The 13,536-nt window shown below is 44.9% G+C and overlaps 1 protein-coding gene across 6 annotated transcripts in view; it reads right to left on the bottom strand.

Moving 5' to 3' along the window:
- Nucleotides 1–11,917, bottom strand: part of RNF10 (ring finger protein 10) — a 45,473-nt gene extending 33,556 nt beyond the window's left edge. For 4 of the 6 annotated variants that reach the window (XR_004257792.1, XM_032241818.1, XM_032241849.1 and 1 more), the window contains exons 1-2: nucleotides 11,273–11,917; nucleotides 235–431 (exon numbers count right to left, since the gene is read on the bottom strand). Coding sequence is in view for 5 of the 6 variants with exons in the window: in XM_032241818.1 (XP_032097709.1) it covers nucleotides 235–431; nucleotides 11,273–11,429 (354 nt within the window). In the remaining variant the exon portion in view is untranslated. Of the gene's footprint in view, nucleotides 1–234; nucleotides 432–5,285; nucleotides 5,323–6,609; nucleotides 6,711–11,272 lie in introns of those variants that run through there. The other 2 variants (XM_032241834.1, XM_032241826.1) reach the window with 2 other exon arrangements.
- Nucleotides 11,918–13,536: the final 1,619 nt, after the last annotated feature.

Below are 13,536 nucleotides of genomic sequence, written 5' to 3'. Positions count from 1 at the left end.
TCTCAAAAAAAAAAAAAAAAAGAAAATTTTCCTTCCTCCAAGGAAAGTTTCATAATCTTCAGGGGAAAAAAGGAGGCAAGGTTTCAAATCTAGTTAACCGTCTCAGCTACTCAAGACTCCTCTATCTATTCTTCCACCTCTTGTTCCCCTCCTCAACTACTGATAAACTGAGGGGCAGGAGTGGGATCAAATCTCATGTTTATGTTCTAGAAAGGACATTTTCCAATTCCATACCTCATCTCGTCTTCCACCATTAAAAGAAGAGCTAAAGAGTTTGGTGCTGCCGCCGCCCCTTTGAGGAGGCATCTTGTTAAAAGTCTTGCTTTTCTGTGAACTGGAGCGACGGGACTGGTTGCTAAAACTTTCATTTTTGGGGCAGGAAGGTTCACGTTTGCGATTGTAACGCTTGGATCCACTTGAGTTCTTTCCATCTGAAAGCAAGAAACACAAAAGAATGCCTTAAGAAGTGATACATTCACTCAAGCCAACTGCCCTCCACCTCCCAGCAAAACTATTTAAACAAAGGTAAATGAGCCCTTCTACCACCTCCAAGAATCTGGGTTTGGGCCAGAGCACAAGCACTTTGAGCAAGACAACATGTGTTTTTTTTCTTGCAATGATGAAGCCTAAAGGGTCCCCTCCCTCAAGACAAACACAGTGTAGATCAAACCACATAGATTCTCAGTCGATAATGTCTCTATTTTACACAGCTTACTACTGCCCCTGTAAAAGTTCAGTCAGATGCAGTTACAGGAAATGAAACAGCCATTCTGTATTAAGGAAAAGTATTTTACCTGGTGGCAAGACAGAAGACATTCCCCTTAAAATTACTATAGCATAACCAGATTCTATACTACAAGGGGCTGTCCTAGGCCTTACCAAATATATTCAAAAGGCATAAAGCAAAACCATGTTTGCATATGTTCTAGGGGTCAAACTCAAGCTGTTAAATCGATAGAACCAAAGAAGTTGTGCTCTAAAAGCATATTAGTGGTTGGGTGTGGTGGCTCATGCCTGTAATCCCAACACCTTGGGAGGCCAAGGCGGGTGAATCACCTGAGGTCAGGAGTTGAAGACCAGCCTAGCTAACATGGTGAAAACCCATCTCTACTAAAAATACAAAAAATTAGCCAGGCATGGTGATGGGCACCTGTAATCCCAGCTACTTCAGCTACTTGGGAGGCTGAGGCAGGAGAATTGCTTGAACCTGAGAGGCAGAGATTGCAGTGAGCCAAGAACATGCCATTGCACTCCAGCCTGGGCGACAGAGAAAAGACTGTCAAAAAATAAATAAATAAAAGCGTATTTGATCAGCTTGAGTTATATCCTTTTTAAAAAATGTTTTTCTCTCCAATTATAATACATGTTCAATTCTGAAAATAGGGAAGGATAAAGTTGCCAGTACTCACAGAGCACTAATCCATTAACATTGGTTTCCTTTTAATCTCCATTTTACAAACTTGCCACAAATCTTATACTTTTGATTTGTGACAAATGACAAGCATAGAAGATATCTTTTCTGCTTACTACTTTGTGAGCACTTTTATGCATCCCTAGTCTTCAAAAGCATGATTAATTGCTGTATCCTTGTGTTCACCAAACACTTACAGAATAATGTAACCAACCCCACATTGTTGTACATTTAGGTGGCTTCTAATTTTTTTGCTAGTTTAATATAATAGCATTGGGAGTCTCTTTAGACAGAGGCTTTTGTGATTGATTATGTCAAATTCTCAAAGTGGAATTAGCAGATAAAATATGGTCATTAAAGCCATTTATACATTCTTAGGTTGCTTTCTGAAACCGTTATACCAATTTATTTATACTCTAACCATATAATAATAATTTATGCATTTTATTCATTTATTTAGAGATGGGGTCTCACTCTGTCATCCAGGCTACAGTGCAGTGGCGCAATCTTAGCTGACAGCAACCTCCGCCTCCCAGGCTCAAGCCACCCTTCCACTCAGCTTCCTGAGTAGCTGAGACTACAAGCACTCACCACCATGTCCAGCTAATTTTTATGTTTTTTTGTGGACACAGGGTTTGCCCTTGTTGCCCAGGCTGGTCTCAAACTCCAGAGCTCAAGTGATCCATCCGCCTCGGCCTCCCAAAGTGCTGAGATTACAGGCATGAGCCACCACGCCCAGCCTATTTTTTCTGTAGAGATGGGGTCTCACTTTGTTACCCAGACTTATTTCAAACTCCTGGACTCAATCAATCCTGCCTCGGCCTTCTAAACCGTTAGGATTATAGGTACGAACCACCATGCCTAGTCTTTTTTTTTTTTTTTTTTTTTTAAAGACAGCGTCTCACTCTACTGCCCAGGCTGGAGTGCAGTGATGCCATCTTGGCTCACTGAAACCTCTACCTCCCAGATTCAAGTGATTTTCCTGCCTCAGCCTCCCAAGTAGCTGAGATTACAGGTATGAGCCACCACACGTGGCTAATTTTGTATTTTTAGTAGAGATGGGGCTTTGCCACGTTGGCCAAGCTGGTCTTGAACTCCTGACCTCCGGTGATCTGCCCACCTCAGCCTCCCAAAATGCTGGGATTACAGGAATAAGCCACCGTGCCTGGCCTTTTTTTTTTTTTTTTTTTGGGACAGATTCTTACTCAGCCCAGAGTGGAGAGCAGTGGCGCCATCATTAGCACACTGCAGCAATCCTGGCTTAAGCAATCCTTCCAACTCAGCCTCCCAGCTAGGACAGCAGGTGTGCACCACCACACCGAGCTAATTTTTTCAGACAGGGTCTTACTTTGTCACCCAGGCTGTAGTGCAGTGGCATGATCTCGGCTCACTGCAGCCTCAACCTCTGGGGTTCACGCAATCCTCCTGTCTTCCAGGCATGTACCACCACTCTTGGCTTATTTTTATATTTTTTACAGAGACAGGGTTTTTGCCACATTGCCCGGGCTGGTCTCAAACTCCTGAGCTCAAGCGATCCACCACCCTCAGACTCCGAAAGTGCTGGGATTACAGGCGTAAGCCACCATGCCTGGCCTAAATTTTTAAATTTTTGTAGAGACGAGGTCTCACTCTGTTGCCCAGGCTAGTCTCAAACTCCTGGGCTCAGGTGATCCTCCAGGCTCAGGTGATCTTCCCACCTCAGCCTCCCAAAGTGCTGGAACTGTAAGCATGAGCCATGGGGCCTGGCCCCATTTTAATCCTCTTATAATGATTCGCAACCTGGTCAGTTCATAGCAATCACCCAGATGAGCTTTTAAGGAATTCCTATGCTCAGCCCTCACACTCCAAGATTGATACGATACAAAAGTAACTGTCTGCAGACTTGTAATATTCTCTGAGTAATTTTTTAAATTTAGAAGAAATTATTTCTTGCTAAGTATAATCACCAGCTTCCTATAGCAGGCTAAATAAATTCAAGGTGAAACAACAGCTCAGAGAAAACAAAATGTGAGTTAATAAATCAGAGTCCAAATTTTGAAAGCAACCACTTCACACTGTCTGTCAACCTCATTGAATAAATGTCATTCCCTCCAAATGTGGCCACCTACAACCTGGAAATCAATCGAAATCATGTGAGATGGCAGCAGTGTAAACAGGACAGACAGTCACAGAAACAGGCTAGGTTCACTCCTAGCAGTTACCCTTAAATCCTGCTTAGGGACAATGACCAGAGTTTAATTTAATGTTATTATTTAAGGCCAGACATGATAGCTCACGCCTATAATCCCAGCACTTTAGGAGGCCAAGGCGGACAAATCACATGAAGCCAGGAGTTCGAGACCAGCCTGGCCAACATGATGAAAGCCCATCTTTACTAAAAATACAAAAATTAGCCAGGGGTGGTGGCACATGCATTTAATCCCAGCTACTTGGGAGGCTGAGGCATGGGAATCATTTGAACCCAGGAGGCAGAGTTTGCAGTGAGCTGAAATCACACCACTCACTCCAGCCTGGGCAACAGAGTGAGACTGTCTCAAAAAACAGAATAAAGTTAGAATTTAAAAACTAGACTTTTACCTACTACTTCAGTTAGCAACAGTTTGTATTAGACATGGCACTAATAGTAACAATCAGAAAGCAAAGTTTCGGTGCTAAGCTTGGTGGCTCACACCTGTTATCTCAACACTTTAGGAAGCCAAAGCAAGAAGATCACTTGAGCCCAGGAGTTTTGAGACCAGCCTGGGCAACATATCGAGACCCCATCTCTACAAAAAATTTAAAAATTAGCTTGATGTGGTGGAACAAATCTGCAGTCCCAGCTGAGAAGCTGAGTTGGGAGGATTGCTTACGCCAGGGTTGAGGCTGCAGTATGCCACAATGGCACCGCTGCTCTCTACCCTGGGCTAGAGTGAGACCCCGTGTCAAAAAAAAAAAAAAAAAAAAAAAAAAAAAAAAAAAAAGCGTGCCGTAGCTCATGTCCATAATCCCAGCACTTTGGGAAGCCAAGGCGGGCAGATCATGAGGTCAGGAGTTCAACACCAGAGTGGCCAACATGGCGAAACCCCATCTCTACTAAAAAACACAAAAATCAGCTGGGCATGGTGGTGCACGCCTGTAATCCCAGCTACATGGGAGGCTGAGGCAGGAGAATTGCTTGAACCCAGGAGGCGGAGGTTGCAGTGAGCCGAGATGGCGCCACTGCACTCCAGCCTAGTGCCTGGCAACAGAGCAAGACTCTGTCTCAAAAAAATAAATAAAAAAACATAAGCCAGGCACAGTGGTTCATGAGTTCAAGGATCTCTTAAGCCCACAAGTTCAAGGTTGCAGTGAATTATGTTTGCACCACTGTATGCCAGCCTGAGTGATGGAGCAAAAGCTTGTCTCTTAAAAAAAAAAAAATTTTTCAAATAAAGGGAAAATTCAGAGGATGCAAAACCCCAGCTGACTCAGCCACATTTTCTTGCTTTGCTTTCCTTAACTCCGCTTCACATCACCTCAAACACAACAGATTTTATAAGGATAGGTATATAAAGAGAAAACATATCACCTCGTTATCCAAGACTGTTTCGGATGATCCTAGACCCTAACTGTTTGACCCTAACTGCTGCTTTCAAGATGCACCTCATGGTTTGCATAGATAAGGTAAAGCCAGATTCTACATGGCAAGGGCTTAAGAAAGTAAACTGGCACTTAGCAAGAGGGCTGTCTTCATTTCCTCACTTATTACCACACTGCCAAGGAAACAGTTTCCTAATGCTTACAGAACTGCTCTCCGATAGACAGTAAACTGCTCATTTCCAAACCACAACTGACCACATCATGATTCATGATTTTAGTTGCTAAAATCAACTCCTTTCTCTCGTCTTCCACTTACCTAAGGGTATGAAGACAGGCATGTCAAGTGAGAGACTGGCTGTTATCTCTAGACCCAGGCAACAGGCAGCTAAAGGTTGAAGGTATGTATCATCAGGCCTGGGACCCAGAGATAAAATTCAGAGCACTATTTCTGAGATGTTTTGTGGACAACTTGCCAGGATATACATGTGAAAAACTCAAGGGTAGAACAGGAGTGATGAGATGATCCACTTTAGATTTTGGAAAACAGAAAAAAAGTCAAGTTCTTGGGAGAAGGAACTGTGGGTAAAGTTTTAAATCTCAGAATGCTGGTTCCCAATCCTAGTTGCACATCAGAATCACTTGCACAGACTTTTAAAATTATGAATCCCCAGGACCCATAGGCCCAATTTAGGCTTAAAGAATCAGAAAGAAAGGTCAGGTACAGTGGCTCATGCCTGTAAGCCCAGCACTTTAGGAGGCTGAGGTGGGAGGATCACTTGAAGCCAGGAGTTCAAGACCAGACTGGGCAACATATTGAGACCCCCATCTCTAAAAAACAAACAAAACAAAATCAGAAAAAATTCCTAGGAAGGGGTTCACTCCTAATTTTTTTTTTAAGTTTCTCACGAGGTCAGGAGGCCACCAGCCTGGTCAAGATGGTGAAACCGTCTCTACTAAAAATACAAAAATTAGCCAAGTGTGGTGGCAGGCACCTGTAATCCCAGCTATTAAGGAGGCTGAGGCAGAATTACTTGAACCCAGAAGGCAGAGGTTGCAGTGAGCTGAAATCGCGATGCTGCACTCCAGCCTGGGTGACAGAGTAAGATTCTGTCTCAGAGGAAAAAAAAAATTCCTGAGGAGATTCTGATGCACAGCCACAGCTGAAAACAACTGCCAAGAACTACTGTCAAGACACATTCCAAAATGAAAAGGACCACTAGTTAAACTCAGGGTCCAGAGTCAACAAATAAGTGACTTAAAAACTTAACTCAAGGCTGGGTGCAGTGGCTCATGCCTGTAATCCCAGCACTTTGGGAGGCCGAGGAGGGCGGATCACGAGGTCAGGAGATCGAGACCATCCTGGCCAACACAGTGAAACCCCATCTCTTAAAATAAAAAATAAAAAAACTTAACTCAGCCTCTCAGTTGTCCCACATTTCCCTAATGGAAAGGTCTCCACCAAGCAGCAGTAGGTATAGCTCAGCCTTCCCCCATTACCAAATTAAGGGCTGCCAACTTAAATTACTTGGCATCCTCATTTCTAGCTCTAGCTCTAACAGGTGGCTCAGCCTAGAGGTCAGAATACCAGTCAGGAAGTTTCTGCTGCTGATTCATGCTGTAATCGCAAGCAAGTTGCTTACCCATCGTCCAGAGTAGTTGACAAGCACCTCCAGAGGGGCAACATATGGCCTTACTACAGAATCAACTGACAACAAATTGAATCCAGCTGAAATTAGTAATTCTGAATGAAAGGGAGAGAGAGGTGGTATCAGGAATGATGCACGTGCCAGTAAGTTATCCGCTTGCTAAATGAGACTACGCAAAGCTTATTGAAAAATACTACCTAGGACTTCATAAACATTTACTTGGGCAAATCACTCTTAACTCTGCTAAGCCTCGTTTTTCTTGTCTGTAAAACAGGACTAATACTCTACCATACTTCCTCATAGAATCATGAGGATTAAGAAAACTGTAAACTGCCTACCATAGAGGCTGACATATAGTGCTATGATTTGAAATCCTATCATTAATAAACCCAAATCATTCCTGTGAAAAGCACCCACTAGACTTCCAACAAAACCATATAAACCAAGATTCCGGCCAACGGGCCCTGAAATTCTTTTAATTTCTTGAAGTGGTTTTACTGAAGGCTTCAAATCACCTCAATTTTCAAAGCCATTAAAATCTCCAGGTCCATTTACAGGTCAGAGGCATTCTTCAAAGCAGATTACCACTAGTAACCTGGTTTCTGGTACCGGAGTAACAGGAAGAATGCCAGGGCAGTGCCTCATACCACCAACCTCAAAATAACTGCTTCATAATTCCTGACCTTCGTTAACCTCCCTGGCAGTTCTATGTCCCCAGAGGGATGGGACAAAAGCCTGGTTCCTGGCCAGGGTCCATTGTCTGCCCATAAACGGTCTACCTTCTCTTGCCTTTTTTTACTTTGCTACTTCTAAATGACTTTCCCCACTTCCTAACCCACTTTCTCTCCTCTGAGATATATTCACAGGATATTCACTGCTGAATGTTCTTAGAAATGCCTATTAACACTACTGGAATGAAGTTGTACGAATATAATCAAGAAAAGGAATGTTATATAAATGTTTAGGGCAATTAGCTCAGGCAAAGAAACTGTGGTATGCCACTCCAGCCAGAAAGATCAAGAAAATCCTGGTAGCCAAATGTACCTATTTCCTGTGTACAAATGAAGGGCAAATTAAAACCAGCCACTGAACAAAAATCTCGAGGAAATTAATCATGTAGCTAGGAAGCAAATGACCATTTAGGACAGTTTACAAAATAGAAACCAAACGGCTTTTTTCCACATGAGGTAGTAAAGGAGGAGAAAAAAAGGGGACTTAAATATTTGAATGCTGGCCAGGCGCAGTGACTCACGCCTGTAATCCCAGCACTTTGGGAAGCCGAGGTGGGTGGATCACTTGAGGCCAGGAGTTCGAGACCAGCTTGGCCAACATGGTGAAACTGTCTTTATTTTTTAAAAATAAATAAATAAGAAAAAAAATATTTGAATGCTAAAACTCTTGTTCTTTTCACCTTGACAAAAGATAGACAAACTATCTTTTTACCTTAACCTTCTTGCTTTTCTTTCAACTCAGTACTCTGTAATGCAAGGTCCTTTCAAAGATTTCCAGCAGAATCAAGTATATGAAGTGTTTAGTTTATGAAATACTGCAGAAATCTTTTGATGGGATTATGCAGAACTTGAGACTACCCTTTTGTTAGAGCAACCATCTCATTAAGAAGTCACCGCATCCGAGTTCCTGAATACTGCTGTAGTAGCCCTGATCTTAGCTGTTATGTTGTCAACGTAACAGCTTATGGTCTTAGCTGTTATGCTGTTAGGTTGTTAACATAGCAGCTTAGGTTCAACTTTAAAAATCAGCCAATATCCAAAGTTTCCTCATCTTTTAATCTCCACATATTCTTCCTTTTAATTTGTTCCTAAATGCAAGCAGTAGATTATGGTTAGTGAAGAAGTATGGATTTGGCTACAAAGCCCATCCTTCCTTACTAAGGGAATACACACAGCTAAAGCCAGAAAAGCAGACACTGGCAGTGGCCAACACAGTCAAGCTTTCTAACACACACATTAAACAAAAAACAAACACTGCCTGAGGGCACACCTGTGAATTCATAAAATCTAACAAAGACCCTTTACATGAGTCTTTAAAAAAGTTTTCTTCTTGTTGGAGACAGGGTCTCTGCCATCCAGGCTAGAGTGTAGTGGAGTGATCATGGCTCTCTGCAACCTTGAACTTCTGGGTTCAAGTGCTCTTCCCCCTCCTCCTGCCTCAGCCTCTACACAGCTGGGACTACAGGTGTGTGCCACCATGCCTGGCTCATTTATTTTTTTGCAGGACAGGGTCTCGAACTCCTGGGCTCAAGCAATCCGCCTACCTCAGCCTCCCAAAGTGCTGGGATTATAGCCGCCCTGCCCATTTGAAATGTCAACAACGACAAATATTTGCTTTGGTCAAACTACTATAGAATTCTGTATCATCTTCTTGGGTAATGAGAGTTAATTCCAATATCAACATATTCAAAGTGAAGGACATAGCAGTAAAATTCCTTAAATACCTGTTTGTTGTTTTATTTTGTTCGAGTTGTCACAACTTTCACCTACTGCTAACTAGGAAATAAACAAGGCATTTATTGCAACTGACTAATGAATGTATGACAGTGGCTTAAAGGGGAGCCACAGAAACATAAGTTGAGAATTCAGACAGCTGGAGAACCAAATCCTTAACATACATCTGGGAACAGAGTGCAAAAATAAACTTACTTATCAATTGCTTTGAGCAACAGACCACTCTAAACCAGTTCGAACACTGACCAAAAGGACTGGCTTCCTTCTACCTTTTGAGGGATCTATGGCAAAGCTACACATGTGCATAGCCGCAAAATCAGTCCGCATACATACCATTTCCTCACATGGCCCAAAAATCCATACTTCTACTGGTCTCACACCAGGTAAACAAGTTTGCTATATGCAGCAGTGAACTCCAAATGAGTTAGTAAGCCTTACAATTTTTTGTTCGATTTTGTTTGGTTTAAGTCAGCCTTACAGCTTTGTTTAGAGATGGGGTCTCTCTGCCACCCAGGCTGGATAGAATGCAGTGTCCTGATACAACTCACTGCAGCTGAAACTTCCTTGAGCTTATGTGATCCTCCCACCTCACCTTTCTGAGTACACAGGATTACAGGTGTGTGCCACCACACCCAGCTAATTTTTTTTTTTTTTCTCCCCTAGAGACAGGGTCTTACAATCTTGCCCAAACTGGTGTGGAATTCCTGGGCTCAAGTGACATTCCCCACCTCAGCCTCCCAAAGGGCTGGGATTACAGGCGTGAGCAACCACATCCGGTCTCTCTTACAGATTTTTATCTGTTTTAACTGTTTTAAACTGGACCTCCACATTTAGAAACTCCAAATACTTCCCTCTCTGCCACAACATACCCACTGTCGCTGACACCTTCCTATTACTGCTAATGTGACTGAAATACAAAAGAGAGCAGAGACTAACACAAACTTCAAAATAAAAAAAACAACATTGGACTCCAATCTCTGCCAACTCCTAACATCCTACCTGTTCAGCTTATTCCTTCCTTAAATATGAACAATTTCACCCTGCTAGACAGGTCAGTGACTAGCACAGTGATAACAGGTAAAAACTTCAGGCCAGGCGCAGTGGCTCACGCCTATAACCCCAGCACTTTGGGAGGCTGTGGGTGGATCACGAGGTCAGGAGTTCATGACAAGCCTGGCCAAGACTGTGAAACTCCCTCTCTACGTATATACAAAAATTAGCCAGGTGCGGTGGCAGACGCCTGTAACCCCAGCTACTCAGGAGGCTGAGGCAGGAGAATTGCTTGAACCCGGGAGGGAGAGGTTGCAGTGAGCAGAGATCACGCCACTGCACTCCAACCTGGGTGACAGAGCGAGACGCTGTCTCAAAAAATAAAAAAAAACTTCACCTAGTACTTGGCACATGGTAAGCCCTCGATTAAAGGTAGCTATCATCATTATGGTCATAATTTAATATTGAGAGACTTGATTACAGAAATAAAACCATCCCTGTTAAAGGACAATAATAGTCCAACACACAAAAATAGACGTCAGATACCCTAAGACCTTAGTTTATTTGTTTTTGCTTTTAAAGTTTATTTAATTCTATTACCTCCACCTACCTTTACAGGTAAGTAAACTCGGGGCACTCACTCACGGTCTGGCAAACTGGGACCCAAAGACTGAATTGATAAGTCTGTGCTCTTAGCCCCACGCTGAAGAGCCCATTCAATGACTTCCTCTTCGACAAGGAATGGATCTGGGGCCAGATTATTAAATAAGAGGTCTAGGTTTGAAAGGCCCTCGGGCCCCACCCACCCGTCTAAACTTGAACACTATCCAATGTTAATTCAACTCTAAAGGGTAGAAAAACGTAGTGGTTTTAGGAGCGTGGACTGATGAGTCAGACAAACCAGGTCTTAAGGCCTGGTGTGAGGCACGTACTAGCTGGGTGACCTTACTCTTTATCAGTCTTGCTTTCCTCATGTGTAAAATGGGGATTGAAGCAGTTTTGAGTATTAATGTAAACGACCCACAGAAACCACGCAGTACAGCGCTGATTAACATAACTAACGAGAGCCATGGAAAAGGACAGGTAGGAGCTATAATAGAAGGTGGAGCCTGTCCCGGGGTAACCCAGCAGACCAGAGAGCAAGGACTCTCCCCAGCCTCAGGGGCAGTCGCCCCCGGCCACTGCCGCAGGCCCGCCCTTACCGCTCTTGGGTTTAGACTCGCCGGCTGGCCCCGCCGAGGCGGAGCGGGGCGGCTGTTGCCCTTTGCTGCTGCCCGAACAGGCGGAGGAGCTGTTGGAGCCGCTGTTCTTGTCCATGTCGGAGGCGGTGGCGGCGGCGTTGGGGGAGCTCAGCGGCATCAACGGGGGCCTCGGCGGCGACGGCGGTCGGAGCGGAGCGGGCGCGGCGGGGACCCAGGCTCATGGCGTTCAGGGCCGGCGGGGGTCGGCGGCGGCAGCGGTTCTCGGTCTTCATGGCGACATTTTTCCCTGTTTCCTTCCTTGGCTTCTCAAATTAGAAAGAGAAGCGGCAGACGGGGCTGTCAAGCCCGGCGGCAGCGGTGATAGAGGAGGAGGAGGAGGAGGAGGCCGGGGCTCGGGAGTCCTGGCCGGGCCTGGCGGGGCGGAGGCTGCGGGGGAAGGGGAGGTGAGGGAGGGTGCGCGAGCCCCGCCGGCCGGCCGGACACGCTCTCCCGCCGCGGGGCAGGGGAGAGGGCTGGCTGTCTTGGTGTCGGGGACAAGTGTCTCCGACACAGCGACGGACACTCGCCCCTGGGCCGAAGCTCAGTTGCTCCGGGAATGGCGACGAGTCGCCAAACAGCATCTCGAAGAACCCGGATGGGCTATATATATACAGCGGGGGGGGGGGGGGGGGGGGGGGGGGGAAGTATTCTGGGAAAGGTAGTTTTTGCATACATCCGGGGTTCGTAGGGGTTTTTTTTTTGTTTGTTTTTCGTTTTTTTCTTTTAATTTCCTCCCGACACACGCTCCAACCGCACTGTGAGGGTGTTCGGGATAATGCGAGTTGTAGTTCTCTCCAGGTCCAGGTTTTTTGACTTAGTACACTAAAAATACAGTAACAATAATAATATACACTAACAATAATGTAGCCAAACATTGAAATACCTGTGGAAGTCCTTCCTAGGCTTGTTTGATTTATGGTTCTAATTCCAACGTTAATACCAATTGATTTATGTCCCTTAGTCCATCTCGTATTAGGAATAATAATAATAGCGTTAATAAGGACAATACCTTACATTTAGTATCACTTTACAGTACTTCACACAGTACATCACTTTATTACTCTAGCCTGGCCTGGTGGCACACACGCCTGTGGTCCCAACTACTCGGGAGACTGAGGCAGAAACGGCCGGAGACTGTGGTTCATGCGTGTAATCCCAACACTTTGAGAGGCAGAGGTGGAAGGATCCTTGGAGACCAGGGGCTCCAGCCCAGCCTGGGGAATATATCGAGACCCCTGTCTCTAAAGAATAATAGTTTTGGCCGGGCGCGGTGGCTCAAGCCTGTAATCCCAGCACTTTGGGAGGCCGAGGCGGGTGGATCACGAGGTCAAGAGATCGAGACCATCCTGGTCAACATGGTGAAACCCCGTCTCTACTAAAACTACAAAAAATCAGCTGGGCATGGTGGTGCGTGCCTGTAATCCCAGCTACTCAGGAGGCTGAGGCAGGAGAATTGCCTGAACCCAGGAGGTGGAGGTTGCGGTGAGCCGAGATCGCGCCATTGCACTCCAGCCTGGGTAAAAAAAAGCAAACCCCCTCTCAAAAAAAAAAAAAAAAAAAAAAAGAATAATAGTTTTTTTTTCTTTCCTCGAGACGGAGTCTTGCTCTGTCGACCAGGCTGGAGTGCAGTCGTGTGATCTCGGCTCACTGCTACCTCTGCCTCCCAGTTTCAAACGATTCTCCTGCCGCCGCCTCCCGAGTAGCTGGGATTACAGGCGCCCGCAACCATACCCAGCTAATTTTTGTATTTTTAGTGGAGACAGGGTTTCGCCATACTGGGCAGGCTGGTCTTGATCTCCTGACCTCTGAACCACCCGCCTCGGCCTCCCAAAATGCTGGGATTACGGGTGTGAGACACTGCATCTGGACTTGGCTTAACTTTTTAATTTTTTTTTTACACTCCAACATAAATCGTCATGTTAGTAACTTTTTAAAAAGTATTTTTATTCTTGGCCAGGCTTGGTGGCTCATGCCTGTAATCCCAGCACTTTGGGAGGCTGAGGCAGGTGCCTCACGAGGTCAAGAGTTCAAGACCAGCCTGACCAACATGGCGAAGCCTCGTTTCTACTAAAAATACAAAAAAAAAAAAAATTGCTCGAACCCAGGAGGCAGAGTTTGCAGTGAGCCAAAATCTCGCCATTGCACTCCAGCCTGGGCAACAGAGCTATACTCTGTCTCAAAAAAAAAAAAAAAAAAAAAAAAAAAAAGAATGGCATACATAAGAA

This window comes from Sapajus apella, unplaced genomic scaffold (genome assembly GCF_009761245.1).
Source record: "Sapajus apella isolate SASKATOON/1434 unplaced genomic scaffold, GSC_monkey_1.0 scaffold2, whole genome shotgun sequence".
Lineage (NCBI taxonomy): Eukaryota > Metazoa > Chordata > Mammalia > Primates > Cebidae > Sapajus > Sapajus apella.
Note: the sequence above shows the minus strand (reverse complement) of the source record. Positions and strands in the feature narration are given on the sequence as shown.